General features: G+C 41.3%; 1 protein-coding gene across 1 annotated transcript in view; it reads right to left on the bottom strand.

Annotated features, from left to right (window-relative positions):
• LOC126185164 (serine/arginine repetitive matrix protein 1) overlaps positions 1 to 22,539 on the bottom strand; it is a 170,347-nt gene extending 147,808 nt beyond the window's left edge. Inside the window, exon 1 of the mRNA XM_049928011.1 lies at positions 19,974 to 22,539. Coding sequence (XP_049783968.1) covers positions 19,974 to 22,202 — 2,229 coding nt within the window. The 5' untranslated portion in view covers positions 22,203 to 22,539. The remainder of the gene's footprint in view (positions 1 to 19,973) is intronic.
• Positions 22,540 to 23,341: the final 802 nt, after the last annotated feature.

Below are 23,341 nucleotides of genomic sequence, written 5' to 3'. Positions count from 1 at the left end.
CTCCCAACACTCCTGTTTCCGCCTTTTGATAAGCTGGCGAACGCCGACACGGAGCTATGAGGTGCTCCAGAGAAGGGTGCCGCTTATGCCGCTGTAGAGCTCGCCAACGCTCCTCAATTGCCTCAGCGACTTCCGGCGACCACCAAGGGACTGTCTTTCGCCGGGAGCATCCTAAAGTACGAGGAATCGTGTTTTCCGCCACAGAAACGATCGCTGTAGTTACCTCCTCAACCACCATATCGATGTTACCATGTGGGGGAGATTCAATGGTGACAGCAGGGGTGAAGTCTTCCCAGTCTGCATTCTTCAAAGCCCATCTGGGCAAACATCCGAGGGGCCTGACGCTGGGGCAGAAACAGGAAGATAGGAACATGGGGAAGTGGTCACTACCACGCAGGTCGTCATGTGATCTCCAGTGGATAGATGGGAGAAGGCAAGGACTGCAAACCTAGAGATCAATGGCCGAAAATGTGCCACGTGCAATACTGAAATGTGTGGTGGCCCCAGTATTTAAGAGGCAGAGGTAGAGTTGCTTACTGCTTCAGCCAGTAAGAACTGTGCCACCCCACGAGGGCTTATGAGCGTTAAAATCTCCCAAAAGTAGGAAAGATTTAGGGAGTTGATCAATCAGTGCAGCCAATGCGTTCAGGGGTACTGCACCATCTAGAGGAAGATATACGTTGCAGACAGTTATTTCCTGGATCGTCCTTATCCTGACAGCCACAGCTTCAAGGTGGTTTGAAGGGGTACAGGTTCAATGCATACTGAGTTCAGGACATAGACACAAACTCCGCCTGACACTATTATAGTTGCTAGGGTTCCTGTAATATACCTTGTAGCCATGGAGGGCAGGGGTCCGCATTGCCGGGAACCAGGTTTCCTGGAGGGCAATGCAGAAAGCAGTTGTAAAGCTTAACAGTTGCTGTAGCTCAGCCAATGGGTGGAAAATACCGCTGCAGTTCCACTGGAGGATGGTGTTATCCTGAGGCTGGGAAGGCATAAAGCATGCAAGGTGGCAGGTTATGCCTCAGGGTCACCTGCTGCCTCCGATCGAGTATTTGTAGCCATTTCTATGGTGGATAAGGCATCAGTGAGATCCAGGTTCACAGGACACGCTAAGATCTCCACTGCATCTTCAGATGCAGAACTGATAGGGAGTGGCGGTGTTAGGGCCACCAGGGGGTCCTGTTTCTTAGCAGACTACTACTTAGTTTGCTTGCTCTCTCGCTTCTCTTTAGGGGCTTGCTGGGAAGATTTCTGTGAAGCAGCTTCAGGCACGGAGGAAGACAGAAGCTCTTCGTCCAGCAGCTTTTGGCTCCTTGGGCCACTGGCGAGTGTCTGGTGTGGCATTAGTGGAGACCTTGGTAGAGAGGGCCCCCAAGGGACCCTTTCGACACGAAAGGAGCCAGAGGAAGCTGTTGCTTCTCCAGCAGTGGGAGGGGACCAATGTCCCCTGCGTTTGGGAGGGGGGAGGGCAACAGAGGACGATTTTCCCCCTACCCCCAAGGGTGAGGATATATTCTGGTGGCCCGGAGGACCCGCTGTGAACTTTCGAATTTCCGTTTAGCCTCTGTGTTAGTCAACCGGTCCAGGGTCTTCTACTCTTTACGCACCTTTTGGTATACTGGGCAGTCTGGCAAGCAGGAGGAGTGGTGCTCTCTGCAGCTGATGCGAGTGGGAGTTGGCGCACATGGAGTATCTGTGTGCAGTGGACGTCCGCAGTCTCGACATGTGGCACTGACGTGCAGCGGGAAGACATGTGCCCAAACTTCCAGCACCGCATAGGAGGGATGTAAGGTTTAACATCAGAGCGGTAAACAATCACCTTGACCTTTTCAGGCAATGGATCACCCTCAAAGGCCAAAATGAAGGACTGGTAGCAACCCTGTTGTCTTTGGGTCCCCTGTAAATGCGCCAGATGAAATGAACATCCCGCCGTTCTAAATTGGCGCCGAGCTCGTCGTCAGACTGCAAGAGGAGGTCACAATGGAAAATAATCCCCTGGACCATGTTGAGGCTTTTATGGGGAGTGACGGAAACAGGAATATCACCCAGCTTGTCACAGGAGAGTAACGCTCGGGATTGGGCTGGGGATGCTGTCTGAATCAAAACTGCTGCGTTTCGCATCTTGGACAACGCTGTCATTTCTTCAAACTTATACTTAAGGTGTTTAACGAAAAATTGAGGCTTTGTGGGTAGAAAATAGTCCCCATCGGTTCTGCTATGGACTAAAAACTGAGGCGGATATGGCTAACTCCATTCTGTACCTGTACGTCCCTCCCATGGTGTAGCGAGGGAGGGAAACGATTTAGGGTCATACCTGTCGGCATTGTATTCTATCTTGCCCTTCTTAGAGACTGCTGATGCCATACGGTCACCAGCAAGAAGTAACTTAGTCCGCTTCATTGTGGGTCATCCGCCCTGATGCTACCCACTCCGATCAGGGGCTCTCCCCATGGGCGCCACCCAGCCACAGCAAAGGCCAACTGGCATGATGGCTGTTGCCCGGAGTCCTGATGCCCCAAGAAGACAGGCATCTACTCCTTGCCATACGTGGGGAGTTTACAGCTCAGGCATCAGCCGTGTGATCCCTGTGTTGTCAGGGGGCTACCACCAAATGGGTACATGGTGGCCCCATCACAACGGAATGGCTACTGTGCTGGATATTGGGTGCAGAGAAATCCAATATTTTCATTGGGGCGAAAGAGGCCAGGAGGCAACAGAAGAAGATGACATACCCTGAAATGTGTCCTCGCCAAAATAGTTGAATCGCAGGTGGAGAAGCAAAGCCATCAAAAGAGATTCAGGAGATCTAATCTAAGGGCACTCGTGCACCACGTAAGGCGCCCTCTCTCCATATGGTCCGCACTTCTGTATAATTTTGAAAGTGGCTGGTCTAACCATAGAATGGAACCTGAACTCGTAGGGCCAAAAAGTGAGAGACTCCTTTTAGTCGCCTCTTACGACAGGCAGGAATACCTCGGGCCTATTCTAACCCCAGACCCGCAGGGGTTCCTAAGTGTTAAATATAATACTACGGAAAATACGCAACGAACATTTTCTTTGAAATCTTACACAAAACGACTGTTGGATTCTTCACAAAGTTCATCAGATCATGAGGTTAGTGTGTAGTTTCAAGAATAGAACTAGTAGTGTTTGCAGCCCTTGTCATATACGAACGATAGCAGACGTCGAGCTACTTCATAAACAAGCTGTTTGTACAGCGGCAGGTCGAATAACCATGAGAGTTTTTAATTTTAAACGCAATGGCATAGTTCTTTTTAATGGCATTCGAAAGTTCTAGAGAAGAAGAGTACCGTAATATGGTAACGTTGAAACTTTTCGCTGTACAACTGAAAGGCAAGACGGTTGAAATCCGCTATTTGGTGTGAACACCGACAAGCGGAGTTCTCATGCAGGCTCCGTCGTTATGTACAGCTGAGACCATTCAAAGAAAACTTATTTAATCTTGATCCAACTTTCATATGACGGAAACACAGAGTCCGCTATGAGTTTTATAAACGGATCTGTATGTTAACTTTTAACGTACCAGAAAGGCCATAGAGAAGTTGGTTTGTCCTCTTGTTCTTGCGAACAGCTGCATTTTCGTCAAGTTTTTCAACGACGGAGCTTAGCACGAGAACACCGCTTGACGATGTTTATACATCAATGGCAGGTTCCTACCGCGTTTCCCCTAAATTTTAGCGTATTTCTCTGATACTTTTGCGAGAAGCTTCAACTCTAACATTTGGAGACCTTTCGAATGCCTTTAAAAACTTATCTCGTTCCAAAAACAATAGTGACAATTTCTATTCATTATTTTCCTGACACATCGTTTAGTTATCTTTAATTGCTCACAAAACAAAAGGTGTGTTACGTCCTCCGCGACTCACCTGCATACTGCAGATGACAGGCAAAACCCCTCTCTCTCTCTCTCTCTCTCTCTCTCTCTCTCTCTCTCTCTCTCTCCCCGCTGTGCTGTATAGCTGCCCTCTTTTCGAGTAAGGGTTCATCATATTAACCACGTATCGAAATAACCAAGTCAAAAAATTTGTTCAAGATGACACTGATGGAGGTGATTTGCATCGTCCAACTAATGAACATTCGAAATTAGTACGGTGGCCGAGCAAAAAATAAAACGTTGGGAGGGGATGAAGAACGGAGAGAGAAAAATGAAGGATGGCGCTAAATACGTTGGATTTTAACAACGAGGATTTGCATTCTGTCCCAATAAAAATTAATGTTAACTGTGGAGTACTCTCAGCCCTATGAAATCTGAAGCACAATCATTAAGTCTATGCTCCGCCAGCATACTACGCGTTCTCTCTTAGTGGTCACGGGACAATCATTAGCAGTTGCGAATAGACAGATTTGGATATCCGTGAAACTCCAGGGATGCTTTATGTCCAAAATACCCAGGCACTCTGTTGTATCGATTTAACGTGTCTTGGAAACCGACATACTTAGAGCCTGAAATTAAGTTTGGTTCTTCTAATGAAACGTTGATAATGTTATCGCTACGCCAAATGCCGGGATGTAGAACATTTCCGACACTACACTGAGAAGGTGGCATAAAAACAATTACTCCTCTTTCATGGTAACCATAGCGGCTACTTTTGACAATGAAGACAGTAAAATGAATGGAGAACTTAACAGTAGAGTCAGTCAGTCTACTGTATTTCTGTAGCGTGTTTAATTCCCTGTTGAAGTACATTTCAAAGCACAGTTTCACCTTCACGGCTTCGGTTGGTTATCGAAGAACCTACAAATGTAACTTCCCACAGATACGCATCTATAGCGTGTTGACATTAGAACGCAGGTCCTTCGAGAACCAACAGAAGACATGATCATAAAGCTGTGCTCCGAAATGTACACTGGCAAATTAAATGCGCTTTTGAAAAGATAGTGGCACGGATTTTATTGTTAAGTTTTGCAGTTATTGTTTTGTCAACTTTTTGTTTTGAAATTTAATTATAGAACTTTCTGCAACTAGTATCTCTAGAAGAATAATCAATGGCGTTTCACTCACCGAAACCTAGTACGTTGTTTCGGAGAAATTGCAGACATTAGAACAACTGATTACTCTAAGACAATTGGCAGCTAACTTGCACGGAAATTTACCATGCCATAAATATATCACGTTGAATAGGGAGGAAACGGAATGTTGCACCAGTGTGATGTCGATAAAGAGAAAGAAAGAATTGCCGCATTTTATCCGTCTTGTTCACTATTCCGAATTAGTCTCATTTGGCTGTATCAAGCTGGAACAAAAGTCAACCGTGTGTGACAGGTCCGTATGATATCACGCAGTAAGTAACGTTTCCGAGGTGTAAAACAAAGCGTTCTAAATACTGCAATCTCTCCGAAACTACATACGGGACTTCAATGAATGAAACGTAGTTGATTCAAATATTTCTAATTTTAATAACTATAGCACGATACTATACTTCGTTTAGTGTAGGTGATCTTGGTAACAACTGAATAACCATATCTTAAACGGTTCAGGAAACACAGTTTAACAGCTTAGGTGATTTAGCCAGTATTATACACTGTAAACGGCTCGTTGCAGAAGACCAGATGTCAGCACGTACACTGGTAACTATAGCTTACGATAATCAAAAAGCTGTACGCGTAAAATGAGAAAATAACAAGGAAGAAATGCATTATTAAGTAACACCTGTTTCGAAAAGCAAGCTTGAAATTTTAAGTCTCGTCGACGTCATTAGCGGCCTGCACTAGCTAAGCTGGACAAAGAGGGGGGAAGCAATCGTTCGTGGCCTTTAAAGAAGCATCCCGTCCGATGCCTGAAGTAAACCACGGGAAAGTCAGCACGTAGTTATAGTTCTGATAGTCTGGTGGCAAAGTAACTTCCGGTGTACCCCGACACAGTGATGTTATGGAGCCGCTACGGCACAGGACGTATATAAATCATCTGATGGCTAAACCCTGAAGCTCCACGAGAATCTTCGTGGATGCTGCTGTCGTATATTGGAATGATTCAATGCCACGAAAATGCAGATAAATGCACGAAGTCCTTCAAACGTTCGACGCTTTGTGCATGGGCTGTCAGTAGACCAAGTGAACTTTCGGCGATCAATCGCTGGAGACAGTAACAGCCACAACATATCTGGATGCAACCGTCCGGAGAGACCTAAATCGAAAGTCAAATAAAACGATGTTTTAAGAAAGTAGATGACTAATTGTAATTCACGGGAACAATTTTATGGAAATGTAAATCACCCACGAAAGAAGTAGCTTCCAGATTCTGTTCGACTCTTGATTACTGTTCATCAAATTTAGTACCTTACGGTCTAATATTATTAGAAGAGATCAGAAGAAGAATGGCGAATTCTGTCATGGTTTTATTTGATACGTGCGAGAATGCCACGGAAATTATCCTGAAAATTCCGAGGGTGTACATTCTAAGAAGTATTCCCACATAAATATCTCGAAATGAACAAGGGGGAAAGTTAGAGAAATTCGAACTCATATGGAAGTTTACCGACAATCATTCATCTTGCGCACATTTTTCGAATTGAAAAGGAAATGAGGGAATTTGTAGTGTTGCCAGAAAAAACGCTACTCCACGTCAAGACGGGAATTTCAACCTCAGTTCGTGTCAGAAGATTTGGGTTTGACGCATAGCCGACGGTGACGAGGCTACTGCAGACGGAGAAGATCGCAGTAGGGAGCGAAAGCGAAGGAAATCGGCCGTGTTATTTTCAAAGGAACCACCCTGACGTTTCCAATAAGTGATTTTGGGGAAACCACGGAATATCTAACTCAGGATGGGTGGAGATTTGAAACGCCGTCCTCTAGAGAGCCAAGTGTGTCTTAGTCCGACCAAATAAGAGTACACTGTATTAATCACTTTGACATTTTTTCGTTGCCTGATACGAACAGGCAAGTGAATTACCCGATTAACGCTCAGTTCGCTACGAAGAATTAGAACTTAATTGAAGTTAGTGGTGGCAGTCAAAACCATTGGGAAGAGATGACGTGGAGCAGAAAGACGCTCGTGATCTGCTTGGAAATGGAGCTGTTGTAACCAAAAGCAGTTCCTCTGCCCCAAAAGAGGAGTCCCAGGACGACGCTGCCCCAGCGCGCTTGGCTAACCGCCTGAGAAAGTTTCAGCGGCGCAGTGCCCTGACCGCCAGCGGCCGAGAAATTGGCCAAGACTCCAAGCTCCAGTTCAGAAATGGTCATGGCGCTACCGCAAAACGCCGTCGTGCAAACGGCGAATACCGGACCTCACGCACAGTTAAGAATGCCGCAAAATCATTCAGAGGCTGTCATCAAAGTGACACTCGCTCACCTTCTGCGCATTTTCTGGGCACGGTAAAATTCGCCTGTAATAGCTTCAGCACACAAAAGGCCGCTAAACTAAGGCTTCCCCCCGCCAGCAGGTGTTACATATCTCCAGTAGTCGGCCAGTACGGTAAAGCGGCGAGCTGAAAAGAAACCTTAGTAAGCGTCTGAGCTAAATGTGGAACAGCTGTCTCATCGTTCAGTCTTTCTCCTCCCTCTACCTTGTATGTAGAAAGGTCGTCTGGAAATTGGTTCTCGAAACACTTTCACCGGTTCAATATAAATTTCGTCCCGAATTCACAATGTGTTGTACAATTACTTACCAACAATGTCTTTGCCACACCTTCTACAACACGATCGCTAGTTTTTAGCCAACAATAATCGCAAAATCACGCGGTCTCTTCAGACACAAAGAAGAAAGTAACAGTAGGAAATGTTGACTTTCATCAGATTTCGATATTTATTCTCAACAACGTGGACATATCTGAACGTTAGACGATGTCACAAAGTGCAATCCGCAAAACTTCGATGTTAATATGGCTGATCTGGTTCCCATGAATTACATAATGGACATCGAAAATAATGTGACTATTTGATGCAGAAACGTTAACATTTCTTAACCTAATAGTGTTAAACGCTTACATCACGCATCGATGAACGAAGGGGCTTACTGCACTGTTTTCTCTCGAGAGAACTAGTTAACTAGTCCATTAAGCCAGGTCGTATTGACTCTACTATTTGCATTTACTGCCATAACTTTCCGGTAACACTTATCCCGCTTACAAGAAAACTATGTAGAACTCGCAACATAGTTCGTCGTAGTAGGAGGTACCAGTAAGCACAATATTTTCACGCTGATACGTCGAAAGCTAATTGCGCTTCCGCAGCGCTGCAGCAGCATTCTCACCGTACATGTCACAAACATTTGTGTGTTAACAGCATTTTCCCACGTTAGCGATTCGTGAGTTTTACGGACCAAACATCTTTTAAGTCAGCGTATCTCGAAGGTAACAGGAATCGATATAGTTATGTATTCGCAGAAACAGAAAACTGCACAATCGTGCACAAATAAGTAGCATTAAACAAGGCTCTTTACCCTAGGCGTTACACTCTTAATGGATATAGCAAAGAGGGTAACCCTTAAAACACTTTCCTGGAGACCAACATTCTCGTGCCAAAAAACTGACGTCACCAACTGAGGTCGGGTATACTGTCCTGTGGCACTACGAGCTGCAACATCCATAATAATGAAGTAAGTAGTTAAATATGGTCGGAGATATATTTTACATTGCAGTAGATTATTAAACGCACCCTCTGTAGTAGGCGGACGTGGTATCCCCCAACAAGGTGAAGAGCATACCTATTCTGTTTCTGGCTGCCATGAGACCAAACTATTGTTCGAGATAATAATCAATGTCTCTAAATAAACGTGTTCAGTGCAAGTAGAAGCTTTACTTAACTGACCACCACAGATTTTTACGTATTCAAACATATTTAGCTGTTAAGACTTCGTAGGCTTTCCCCGCGTAATAGGTCTTGACAGTCCTTCAGGGTTTGTCGTCGGGTCCTAAAATCAAACTCGATTCAATATTTCGGCGATCCAATTGCTCGCCATCATCAGGAGAACAGCGCCGCCACGAGTCCCGCTGAGAGGCAGCAGCGTTCCCCTGGTGATGGAGAATAGTTGGACCGCCGAAATACTGAACAGAGTTGATTTTAGAATCTGGCAGCAAATCCGGAGAGACTTTCATATTTAGCAGTTATTTTAAAACTGCAACGGAATGACAAAGTCCGCCTTCAGCTAACTGTGGCATGTTTCCTGGTTTCTACGAGTTGAAAAAACAGTTGCCAATACAATATGGTCAGGAGGAGCCTTGCAGCTTAAACTTATTCACGGCAAAAGGCAAAATTCGATAGCTTACAGACAAAGGCCAAGAGGAGGATGCCATACAGTAATTAACCACACTGGAAATTATCTCGATGCTGTGAAAGTGCGTGGAGATGGGCTAACTTTCGAGTCCACCCTCAAAAGGTTACCAATTATCGGCTCTGTGGTGCATATTGTAAATCCTTTCCTACCAGAAGCGGCAGATGAGGTTTGCCGTGAAACCTGTAGGTAGCTTACGAAAGCGTCAACGTTTAAGTGTCACGTCTCCGAAAAAGAACGCATAGAACATAGGTCACGTACCAAAGAACAAAATAACTGAAAAACATTCTCATCCCATACGTGGAAAAGTGTGTACACCAAAATCGCAAATACGGTTTCGTTTACGACACTGGATAGCCGTATCACCCGTTAAAGCGAAACTATAAATGGAAAATTCTGGAAACTGGAATTTGGGAAGTTTAATAATTGATAAGGTGTGTCTGTTGATACATGGACAAGTTTACGGTTGATCTCGTGGAACTGAAAACTTGCACAATTTCTTGGCTGACCGACTCTAAAATCCACGAAGGAGCTTGAAAATGGGGATCAGATACCTTCTCTCGGTGTATGTGTTATGGGAAAACATATGCCTTTAATTGTACGCTCGAGCTATCACAATCCGTCAAAGAAATGTTGTGCTGAGAACGACACCGAGAGCCTTTGCGTTTCCATCGGTATTTTTCTTCGCAGTATGTGTTTAGGTAATAATAATAATAATAATACGCTGTATGTGAAGCGTAACACTTCTCGATATTCCCACTGTAATAATTACTCGAGAAACTTTTAAACCAGCTGACCAAATATACGTGTAACAGATCGTACAGCTCATCTAAGAATTCTTAGATTACTTCAGTCATTATCTACTAATAGATGATCTTTATTACTTCATTGTAAGCACACGTATCCTTTCTTGTGGGATTACACTACTTGTAAGCACTCGTATTCTTTACTATGGGATTACAGATGTATAGAATCCTTTCAATTACTGTTTGAGCACACTCTTGGAGACATATCTCTGGAAACAGTAAGTATCGTAAAATACCTACTAGTAACAATCTGGAGCGATCTAAAGAGGACTGACCACATGAAACATTATAGGAAAAGCGCATGCGGACAGATTCCTTGGAAGAATCTTACGGAAATTAATTAATCCATAAAAAAAACATTTTCGACCGATTCTTGAATCTAGCTCATCAGTCTTGGGCCCACCGTCACGGGATGTCGGCGTGAGCATTACGGAGATGAGCTGCTCTAAAAAAAAACACACACACACACACACACACACACACACCAGTGACAGACGCTACAAGCGGTGGTGTGCGCATCATAGAGAGGTTTATTGTTGAAATGCCGACAGATTATGTTCCGACAAGAGTCGCACAACATATTTCTTCCTCACACATGTCTTTCGCAAAATACCACAACGACAAAATCCGAGAAATTAGAGCTAATACGCAGGTCTACCGTCAATCATTCTTCTCACGCGCCATTCACGAATGGTCCCGGAAAGGGGATAAAGGTAAATGGTACCAGAAGTGCCCTCCGTCACACGATGTATGGTGGCTTGCGGAGAATTGATGTGGTTTTACAACATTCATGTCATCGTTTTATATGTCGCAAGGTATGTGAGCGACGATATTAATTAGTGATTAAGCATTGATATTTAGTGAACCAGATCAGGTAATTCCGATTATTTACTTCGCATTTAACAATCTCGCCGACTAACTTTAAGGCTTTTACTTGTCTGCCATGCGCGTTTCGCTTTCGTTATACAGTACCATCAACAACATAATTAAATCAAAGTGAATTTGTCATTCTGCAGCGAAATATGAGCTGTTCTGAAACATGCTTTCCGCGTTCTGCGACATTTAAGTTAACGATTCGACTTGTTTGAATTATTTATGTTTCTGGTCTTGTCTTCAGATCTGTGAAGAGATGGAACTGCTTCGTTCACAAAATTATGTGGTATTTCATTAACCATAATATCTCATTTACTTTATCAGTAATAAAATATTTTCTTATCGATGTATTTAGTTCAGAAGTTATTTACGAAACTGAACATACACTACACTTATTACCGATTATTTACCATACACTATAAACAATATTGCGTGCAAATGTGATGCCTTGTGGCCTACTGCCCCAACGAACCACACACCATGCTGAGATGAGGTGGCTTAAAGTGTCTTAACAATACAAATAGCCATCCTGCAGGTGCGGCCACAACGGAGTGGTGTCTGTGGAGAGACCACACAAACGTGGTTCCTGAAGAGGGGCAGCAGCCTTTTCAGTAGTTGTAGGGGTAGCTGGGTGACTGACCTGGCCTTGTAACATAGCCAATGTGGATTTGCTGTGTGGGTACTACAAACAGTTTAATGCCAGGGGAAACCACAGCCCCTATTTTCCCCCCGTCAACACGCAGCTCTACTGTATGTCTGGATAATGATGGCATCCCCTTGGCTAAGATATTCTGAAGGTAAAATAGTCCCCCAATTCGCATCTCTCTGTTGGGACTACTCAGAAGGTCCTCAGGAAAAAACAAAACAGGCATTCTACAGGTAACAGCATTGAATGTTAGATCCCTCAACTGTGGAGATAGGTTAGAGAATCTGAAACAGGAAATGACCAAGCTGAAGTCAGATATTGTCAGAATTAGTGCAGTGCAGCAGCAGGACAAGCAGAACTTTTTGTCAGAGCAGTACGGGGTAATCAACACAAAATCTAATAGGAATAACATGGGAGTAGATCTAATGATAAGAAAGTAGGAATATAAGCAAGCTACTATGAAAAATGCACAGAATCCACTAGACAAGGTAGCTAAGGGAAAGGAAAATTTGTGATCGGCAACAAATTCAGTAGTAGGTTAAGGAACAGAATGTAAAATGTAGGAGAACATGTTCTGAGTGAAAGGAATGAAAGAGAAAACCTCCTGGTAGAATGTAGCATAAAGCATAATTTAATCATAAGTAACATTCGGTTTAAGAATCTTATAAGGTTTTTTTTTTTTCCATGGGAAAGACCTGGTGACACTGATGCACATTGTTTATGTCATGGTGTGTGTGAGATTTCAAAATCACAATTTGAACTGTAAGCAATTTCCACAGGCAGATGGGAACTTTGACCATAATTTATAGGTTGTCAACTGTAGATTAAAACTGATGAAAATTTTACAAAATAATAAGAAATTAAAAAGATGGGACCTGAATGAGAAATTGTTGAAAGTTTCAAAGGTGGCATTAGCAATGATTGAGTGAAACAGGGGAAAAGAATACAGCAAACGACAAATGGGTACCTTTGAGAGATGAATAGTAAAGACAGGGTCAAATAGGTAAAGAGACAACGCTTCATATAAATCCCTGAATACCGCAGGAGATAAACAATTTAACTGACAATAAGAGAAAATATAAAAATGTAGTAAATGAAGTAGGTGAAAGGGAATATAAGCATCTAAAAAATTTGAGTGCCAGAAAATACAGAACGGCTCAGCAGGAATGGCTAGAGGACAAATGCAAGGCTGTAGAAGCATGTTAACTAGGGGAAAGATGGATACTGCCCTTAGCAAAATTTAAGAAAGCTTTCAGGAGAAGAGAAGCAGCTGTTTGAATACCTGAGCTCCAATGAAAATCCAGTACTACGCAAAGTATGGAAAGCTGAAAAGGTGGGAGGAACATATAGAGAGACTAAGCAAGGAAATGAACCAAAGGTAATATTACACAAAGGAAAGAAAAAGTAGACAAAGATGAGAGAGACTGCAAGAAGTGCTTTAAAGAACACTGAAAGATTTAAGTCTACACAATGTCCCTGTATTAGACAAACATTCCTCAGCATTTTTGATATTCTTGGGAGAACTAAACTATTCTACCTCGCGTGTACGAGATAGGCTAAATATCCTCACACTTCAAGAAATATGTAATAATTCCAATTCCAAAGAAAGAAGGTGCAGACAGGTGTCAATGTTACAAAATCATCAACTTAATAAGTACTGGCTACATAGTACTGGCATGAACTAGCAGTAAAGGAAGCAAAAGAAAAATTCAGAAAGGGGACAAGAAGTTCAGGGAGAAATAAAACAGGTTCGCCGATGACACTGTAATTCTGTCAGACAGCAAAGTACTCCGAGCAGCAGCTGAACGAAATTGATAGTGCCTTGAAAGGAGTGCTTAAGACGAATATCAACAAAAACAAACAAGGAGAATGGAATGTATTCGAATTAAGTCAGACAATGCTGATGCAAGTAGAGGAGTTTTGTCATTTGGGCAGGAAAATAACTGATGGTCAAAGTAGAAAGGATTTTTGCAGACTAGCAACGGCAAAGAAAGCTCTTCTGAGAAGAAGAATTTGTTAATACCTAGCATTAATTTAGAAGTGTTTTCTGAAGGTATTTGTCTCATATGCAACCAAGTAGGTAAGTAAAAGGTGGACTATATGCAGTTTAGACAAGAAGAGAAAAACTTTTCAGTGCTAAAGAAGAATGCAGAATTAATTGAGTAAATTGCAGCACCCAAACCTGATCACTCAAACAAGCATTTGAATCCACCTTCTTCCACATACAAATCCGGTGTCTTAACCAGAGTGTCATGTTATTACTCATATACAGGGTGTCCCATTTATCCTGACCTCCCTACAAAACGGTTTGTCCAGATGCAAATTACAAAATGTTTCCAGCAAATGTTCTTTAGCTGTCAATCATCATGATTGCCTTCATTGTAGCTTTGTTTTTTACAAAGATATTAACAGCAGTATGACTGTTTTAAATGGCACCTTGTATTTTTTAATTGGGTAATTAATTTCCTCTCCTAACGACCTATTCAAAAATGTATCACAGTGTACCATTCAGTGAAACACAACATTATTAATTACATAACACAACAATGACATTGCCGCTCCCAGCGATTAGTGCAGGTACTCAGGGTAATGGAACAACTCCATGTGCTGATGTTGACAGACGGCAAATATAAACATAAGTAGAATATGCATACCCATCATTCCGTCTACCACTGTCAGTTGAACAGTTGTACGAGTAGAATGTACACCAATGAAGAGAAGGTAGAAATGCTACTCATCTAGGTAGAATGTAAGTTAGCAGAAAAGTAATTGCAATTCTGTTTTCTTATGTACGGGTACATTTAGTACAGTACTTCAGTCCTTTTAAATACTGTTGTGTGGAGTGGGCATACAGTAAAGACTGTCCTTCCTAGAAACTGCACCAACATAACATTTCTTTTATTGCTGCTGTTGTTTAAGATAGGTGAAATGCTACACAGGCATTGGAACTGTACAGAGTGTGATATCCTGACAAGCACCCACCTTCCCGACGGATGTTTTCTCGTCTTGTTGCGACGCTTCAGGAAATGGGAATTTTCAACACACGACAATGCAATCGTCTTAGCACTCGCACAGACGAAGCTGCCAAAGTTACTGTTCTCGCTTCCGTTGCTATGAATCCACATGTGAGCACACAACAGCTTTAACACAAGATTGGCATTGCTAAGACCAGTGTACACTGTATTTTTACACGTCACTGGTTCCATCCTTACCATGTACACCTACATCAATAATTGCATGGGAATGAATTCCACAATCGTGTACAGTTCTGTCAGTGGGCACAGCAGCAAATCCTCGCCAACCTGAAGTTCTCCTCCAATGTTGTATTTACCGATGAATGTTCCTTTTCAAAAAAAGAACAGGTAAATACAAGGAACATGCATTATTTGTCCAGCGACAACCTACAATGGCTTAGACAGGTGGAACATCAGTGTCAATGGAGAGTTAACATCTGGTGTGGGATGCTTGGTACTACAATTACTGGCCCTTATTTCATCAATGGTAGTCTAAACGGCACAGTGTACACAAACTTCCTCAGACGAATTCTTCCTCCTCTTGTGGATGAAGTGCCGCTTAGAACCAGAATGCTTATGTGGTATCAACACCATGGATGTCCAGCAGATAATGCCTTGCATGCACGTCGTGTTCTGAATTGAAGGTATCCTGCCAGATGGATTGTTCGAAGAGGAAAAGTTACTTGGCCTCCTAGGTCTCCTGATTTAAATCCTCTGGACTTTATTCTATGTGGATGCATTAAAGACACTGTCTATTGCAGTATTCGAACAACTCCAGAGGACATGCAGGAACATGTCGTGCTTTCTTGTAATTCTCTTCAGCACGCAACACTGGAAGCAGTAAATAGTTCTTTCATTCAACAAGTGCACCAGTGTATCAGTGTCCAGGGTCACCACTTTGAGCACCTTTGAATGTTCTACTCCTGTGCAATGGTGCAGGAGAGTCAAAGTCAAGTTTGTGTAATGTTTCTACTTGATTTTCATTTGTTTTCTGACAACTTCAGCAAGTGGACGAGTTTCTGATCCCGGGCTCAAAGTCAATGTTGTGTTATGTAATTAATAATCTTGTGTTTCAGTGAATGATACACTGTGATGCATTTTTGAATGGGGCTTTAGGAGAGGAAATGAATTACCGAATAAAAAGTAAAGGATGTCATTTAAAAAAGTCTTAACACTGTTCATATCTCTGTAAAAAACAAAGCTACAATGAAGGCAATCATGCTGATTGATGTCCCCCTGACGGCTAAAGAACATTTGCTTGAAACATTTTTTTATTTGTATCTGGACAAACAGTTATTTACGGTGGTAAAGATAAATGGGACACCCTGTACTGATCATTTCATTTACTTGGCATGCAAACATGCCCAACATATTGTACACCTGATAATGGTTGTCAGTTTACATGATATGCAGTCTCAGACCCTCATCCCTTTAAGGACACAAGCGGAAATGAAAACTTAATACAATGAACCATCTGCTCAATATGATATTATATATAAACCTAACAAAATTTGTCCAATTTGCTGTTTGCAGGCTAACAGGGGAAACTCTGGATCGGGGCCATCCAAGTCTGCCAGAGTCTGGTGGAATGGGCTGCTCTATTGTGTCTTCAGCCAGCTGAATTCTGAAGTCATCGAAACCAGATTTTTTTCCCCTGTCACTTTGTTTAATAGGATGTATGAATCAAAAATCCCAATATCCACAATGTAAAAGAAAATTTTCTTATATACTTTGGCATATGTTTTCATGAGAAGGAGAGATGACAACTGCTGATCCTTTCTATCAACTGTGTTTACTGAATTGTTATGTTGTACAATTGCTTGAGGCTTCTGGACTGGGGTTCTGGTTTTCCAGTCAGTTTCCCCTGTTGTCATACTGACATCTGTGTTGATAGTGGATATAATGTTTACATGTATTTTATCCATCCATGTCAGAGCCATGTCTGAAAATAACACAAGAGTTTTGGATCTAACAGTCCCTAACAGCAATTGTGCCCCCTTCCAGTGAGTCTTACACACAATGACTGTGCACCAGCTGTCAACATATATTGCATAACCACTGTCCAAATACAATTGCACGAGATACATAACTTCACTAATCCGGATTTCCTTATTGCTTGTCTCAGGGATTTTTTTCCTGTATTAATTCCAAATTCTGAACAATAGCCACCACCTGACTCAAATTTTGAAGAACTTTATTCTGAAAGATGTCATTTTTGGATGATTGAATTGGATGTACTAGAATCTACCTCTGAACATTATGGGGCTTTCATCAATGGTAATATCTTCTTCATGATAATAAATACTTCGAAAATTGTGTTTGCGACGGTAAATAACAGGTAACATTTTCATTATTTACAAAATGTGCCATGAGATTACTTTACACTTTGATTTCATCAGATTTAGTAGGAAACCAAGCACTGTTCGATTTCAAAGTAAGACTTTTTTTATAACCATGTGTTGCATATCTATTTGTTTATGCTACCACATCCTTCCAGAAAGACACACGAACCATTTTTCTGCAAAGTTACTGTTCTCAGCTAGTTGCTGAGGGAGCTGTCTGAATCCTAGGACTAATGCCACTAGAACCAGAAAATTATATTTCGGAATGTTTGTCCTGATTTATTTGCAGTTTCCATTTTTCTATCTTCTGTTTTTTAACAACACTTGCACCTGTTGCTGCAACATCACTGTCACTGTGTTTCATTTGCTTCCCAGTCATCAAAACTATTGAAATATCACTTTCAGAACCAATACAGTCACTTTCATTCAAAAGATTTGATTTCCTCCAAACACCACTAAACAGATCGATTTCTCAGCTTCCCGTCTTCCTGATTTAGGTTTTCCATGGTTTCCCTAAATCACTTCAGGCCACTGCTGGGATGGTTCCTTGGTGTGTAGCCAACCTCCTTCCCTAATCCAATGGGACCGATGACCTCGTTGTTTGGTTGTCTCCCCCAAATTAGCCAACCAACCAACACTAAGAAGCAGCTATAGCTGCTCAGCCTGTCTCACAGCTGGCAGTCTAATAACGCATCCAATAATCTGTTGCCTGCTGTATATGCCAATGGGTTAAGATCAAACTGCAGTGGGAGACATAAGAAGGTATCATGCACTACAGGGCCAGGAAGCTTTAAACTCAAAATTATGAGAGCTGGCTAATAAGCATCTACAAATGTTCTACATTCCCAAATAGAAAATCTCACATAATGACCACAATTGTACAACTGAATGAATTCCAGCAGATACAGATGTTTCCTTTGTGGTTACTGCTTAGGTATCGAACAGGAAAATGGGGGAAGGGGGGGGGGGGGGTGAGAAGTTAAGTATGAGGATAGTAGATTCATACCTTCCATCATACCCCTTATGACAATCCTTGGAGTTCAAACACAGATGTTAAAATAATTCATTTGCCAACTGAATATTAATTTCTACATTACATTAACTGGGTTAACTGAAGTAATTGAAGTCATGTCACCAACACACAACCACACTGACACCTGTCAACATAACCTAGACTATATATGCAAAATAAATATTGTTTATGTTGTGTTCTTTTTCTCTTTGCACACACAGGGAATCACATGCAACACCCTTATGTTATGGGACAAAGCCAACATCCTGTCTCTGTAAGTTCATTTGATCCCATTCATTAACTACAATAAGTGTTATTTTTAGCCTATCACAAATACTTTTCATACATCAAGATATATGCAAGCACTTACACACTGTCAGCCCCCAGTAAGATTCATTACCACTAGAAAGTGAAAACCCTGTCAGGCAACACAGTCCTACTTAGAGTAAATTAGCTCCAACCATCAAAAATCTTAACAAAGCCTGAGAAACAGCAAGAAAGAGGTGTAGCAGCTTTCTTTAAAAAAAAAGCACACACGCACACACACACACTTTTTTTCCCAAGTAAACTTCCTAGTGACAGACCAAAAGTCAAGGGAAAAAGTGATACATGGTATTACTATAGATGCAGCATTTATCCTTGAGCATTCTTTCTACATTCTGGTGCTTGAAATATTATTTATCAAGTTCCAACGTCATTATTTAAAAACTTTCATTTTCCTGCACACCTATGCACAAAGTGCAGTCGGCACACTTCAGCTAAGTATGATAGTTGAATATTTGAACAGTTGGACTCATAGCCTATGTTTTTGTAACTGTCAAAGAAATTCTCTCTATAGCTTGTTCTGTTTTTGAGTAGATACTCTTATTCTATAGGCTCTACCATTAATTTTTACACATGGAGTTGGATACTCTCCGTTCACAATTCAACATCACACGCTAAGACACACAACCTGCACAGACCACCACCAACAGTCTCAAGTGATATAGTGCCATGTGTAGTCATCTGAAAACAATTGGAAGAAGCACAAGGTCAAATGGTAACAAAGATCTTAAGCGTGAGACACCACATCTTACAGTCTGTCCAATAAACTGTAGTAGATCAACCAGAAGTATTTACTGCTAGTAATTCAAATGATTGCTACATAATCACATTGAGTAGTCAAACACAGATAGATGCTAAAAGGTACCTCTACCTTGTATTTACTCTGAAAATTGCCTTACAGTTGTGAAACTGTGCACACGAACTTGCAAGAGTTGGCCATGATAAATGAGTCTATTCTATTGCACCTACCCAAATACCATTAATTGGCCTACTCTCTATTACTATTAATTGCTACCATGACAACCTGAAGGGCTGCTATAGCCTATGTTCATATTTTCACTGCACTAAAGAAAGGGGGAGAGGCAGCAATAATAACAATAATAATATATGTAAAGACATAATGAACTGGGCTTAAACCAAAATGTATCAACATATTCCATCTCAACTGATAGAGATGGAATTTACATGAGGAGTAATTATTACTAATCTATCCCACATGAAAAATACTTCATCTCATTATCTTCAGAAGCACTCTTAACTCACATATGAGTAACACTAACAAGAGGACACACAATTTGGACCAAAAAGATGACATGCGGAACTACTAAAGACAAACTGATGTTATGATGGTTACTTGTAGTAATTTCTCCATTTGAGCAAAATGACAAATCCACACGTACTTCAAAACGCACAGTATGCCATCATATAAAACCTGATATGCATGTTCAAGTCTCTTGCTAACATTAACTGCCAAGGAGATATTCCTAATAAATTATTATCTCTTTGAACACCCCAAAATGTTTGTCAATTTAAAGGCACAATATTCAAATCCAATATTTATAAAAATAATTAGGCTAATACAATTTCTTGTGCTTGTATACAACGAAACAACCTCAGGTTTCAAGATAATTTAGAATTCAATATAACATAAGCCCTACTAAAATGGATAAGAGCATAATTTTTTCCTTAGCTGAAACTGTTAAAAGAATGCTCCAACTTACCTTGGGCTTCACAGGTGTCTTCCTTAATATGATACCATCATTTGGAATGTAGTCTGGTATTGATGTCTTGCTATTCACAAAATTATAAGTGAGTTCATTACTGGCAGGTTTTTTGTCCCACAGCCCTGGTCCTTTAGTCTCTCTAAGAATTCTTGATGGAAAAATATCACTCGCACTGTTTTCAACTTGACTTTTTCCTGTGTCTGAAGAACGAGCAATTGCATCTGAAAGTTTGTTTATTGGAATAACACTTTGATCAGCAGACTTTTCACGATTTTTGAAGTTTTTCTCCTTCTCACGATTATTATGAAAGGCATTTGATGTGGATTTACTCGTCACCATTGGTTTTATTATGCCAACCTGCTTTACTTGTACCTGTGGAGGATCTGTAGATTTCACACTAGGAGAAAGCTTTTGCATCGAACTAGGTTCTGGTTTTAATGGGACTTTTATTGGAGGTTTTGATTTCGGTATTACAGCCAGCTGAACTCCAGGAAGGTGTGACTTTGGCTTGTCTGCTACACTATTATTAACAAAATGGTACTTCTCTGACATGCCACATTTTCTAATATTTTCTAAAGCTGCAGGAGAAATAACTCTTGAGTGCCCATCTATGGCTTCGACTGCATTTCGACTGTCAGAAGACTTGTCAACTTTGCCATCGCCACTCACCGAGTGAGATATATCTGACGATTCTAAATCAGAATCATTCATTGAAAAAAGTTTATAAATTTCTGTAGTTGGTGATGGAGACTGTAACCTTCCCAGGGTGGCAGTCAAATTATTTGGAGAGCGCGACGGACTAGGTGGTGGTGTACTCCCTCGTTTTTGTGGAAAGGGAGGTAATGCCTGCTCCACATTTCCTGGTGTTTTTCTAGGTGAGCTAGGCCTGGCTGGTGAAACCTGAGAAATTTTGTCAGGACTTGGTTTTGGGGACAGCACTGGTTTACTAACAGCTCCAACAAAACTGCCACTAGTACCCACATTTGCTGAAGTTTTAGTAGTGTTACTGGAGAACGATTTAGTGCCAGTAGTTTCCGATTCTGGCCTTCTCTCAAAAATTTTAAGTGCTTGTTTAACAAGATCAGGAGGAAGACATTCTGTTTCTGAAGCAACACTTGGGCTTCGAACTTTTGGAGAAGTCGAGCCTTTCGACACATGTTGCTTGTCTTCTGAAACACCAGAACTGGCGTCTGCCTTTGACTTATTCTCTACTATGACTATATCTTCTTTACAAAGTGATTTTACAAACTGTGCACTTTTCTTTGAATCAACTGTCGCCTGCTTTTTATTAACACGGTCAAATGAAGGCAAGTCACGGGCACCAGAACGACCTGATATTGTTCTGTTATCGTATCTTAACAAAGTTTCAACTGAACGTGCTCGTTTCATTGAATCATTACCTCGAGTAATACCCCTGTATCTGTGATGCTGAGGCGCGGAATGTTTATTACTGGAATCGTTAGGAGTATCAGACTTTTTCGTATATCTATGCTGTGTTTTAGTTTGCTGCTTTTCTATGTCTCTGTCCTCATTATCAATCAGATTTTCCAGGCTGGCTGCTCGCCTCATATTGCTAAAAGAGGTCCTGGTGACTCTACTTTGGTTTTCGCGTAAAGTCATACTCATATACTTATCTTTAAGCCTATTGACTATCCCTGGTCCATACTGCAACTCTTCACTTGAGTCGGAGTCACTGTCTTCTACACAATTATTTTCACTTAACACAACACTGTTACTCATTGTTTTGTTCGAAGCACGATGCTTGCTTAACTTTTCTTCGCCCATTCTGTCCCAAAACTTCACCGAGTTAACAGCAACGGTGCTGCTTCCCATGCCAACACCATTCATCAAATCATTGCCCGCGTCCGCATGAGGTTCAACCAACCGCATGTTACTGACAACTACTGCCGATTCCGCAAATGCCAAGGATGAGATACCGCCGCGATCTGTGGGGAGAAAGTCCGCTTTGACTTCCTCCAGCGAACCTTTGCTTGCCGCAGGCGGAGTCGGAACACGACGCTGATATTTACCTGGTACGTCTTCGACAAGCGTTGCTTGGTCTGCTTGTTTCACAGCGGTAACAACACTAGGACAAGTCAACTTCACAGACGCATTGCCGGCGGGTAGAGTACGACTAAGCGCTCGCCTCCGTAAGATAAGCTCTCTCTTCCATTTTGGAATGCTTTGATCTAAGGAGCTGTTATCCTGCGGGTTTACAGCTGCCATTCTTAAAAACTTGCAACACGATTCACACTCTTGTGTACAGTTACGCACTCTCCTGCAGCGCCCTTAATGAGTAATTTTCTTAGCGAGCAAAGATAGACATTATACAACCAACCCGTGCAATGTTTCGAATGTAAGAGAACGAGACAACAGACGTGTTTACAGAATTTCCTAGCCATACAAGAAATAAATACATATTGTAGGAGCGTTACGGCACAAATTAATATTGTTTAAAATTTCGCTTGCACTAATTAAAAAATATTAATGCTCTGATATGAGTGTCACAACCTAAGTCACAAACAAAATCCAAGGAGAACCACCCATTACATACAGACTACAATACATGCCTGACATCTAGCGGTGCTTCTCAGCACTTTCGTTAAATAACAGTGCCAGAGATGTTACATACGTCGGATACGTTATCACGATAATTTTCCGCTTGCGAAATAGTAGTTGCACCAAATATGACATATATATATATTTACAACTGGATTTGTAATACAATTCTTTCCGTTATTATACCGTATTCAATGGCATCTAAATAGTAAACTGGCATATATATATCTAGCACAAAACACATCTTCCGTGTGCGAAATATATTTGCACCAAATACGACATATATGTTTAAACTTGATCGGTATCATAGCGAATATATACTTCTCATGACTATGATGTACTTAATGGCAACGAAATAACAAACGAGCACATATACGACTAGCACAAAACACATATTTCGAAAAAGCCACATACAGAGTTTTATGTAAGAAATGTAATAGATACTTTATTTTCATATAAAATGTCATATACAGTCAGATGATTGGGACATACGTGACTTGTCAATTTAAATCTACTTCTGATTGTAAGTATACAGTATAATTGACAGCTGTTTTGTAATTTTCTGTACCACAAAGTAATTTAATATAATCATGTTGAAAATAAAGTAGAATTAAGAATAAATAAGTTGTAAAGTCAGTTCTCTTACTAGACTCCTTTTTATTTTACACTTCTGGTGCACTTTAAGGCACCAATCATTAAGAAACTGTATTTACCACAGTAGCATCACAAATATCTTAGAATACGATACTCGGGAAACTTTTATGGAGTCTGAACTTCTACGATGCGTTAAACACGATCATTCGGGT

The sequence above is a fragment of the Schistocerca cancellata genome, chromosome 4 (genome assembly GCF_023864275.1).
Source record: "Schistocerca cancellata isolate TAMUIC-IGC-003103 chromosome 4, iqSchCanc2.1, whole genome shotgun sequence".
Taxonomy (NCBI): domain Eukaryota; kingdom Metazoa; phylum Arthropoda; class Insecta; order Orthoptera; family Acrididae; genus Schistocerca; species Schistocerca cancellata.
This window is presented reverse-complemented; position numbering and strand designations above follow the sequence as displayed.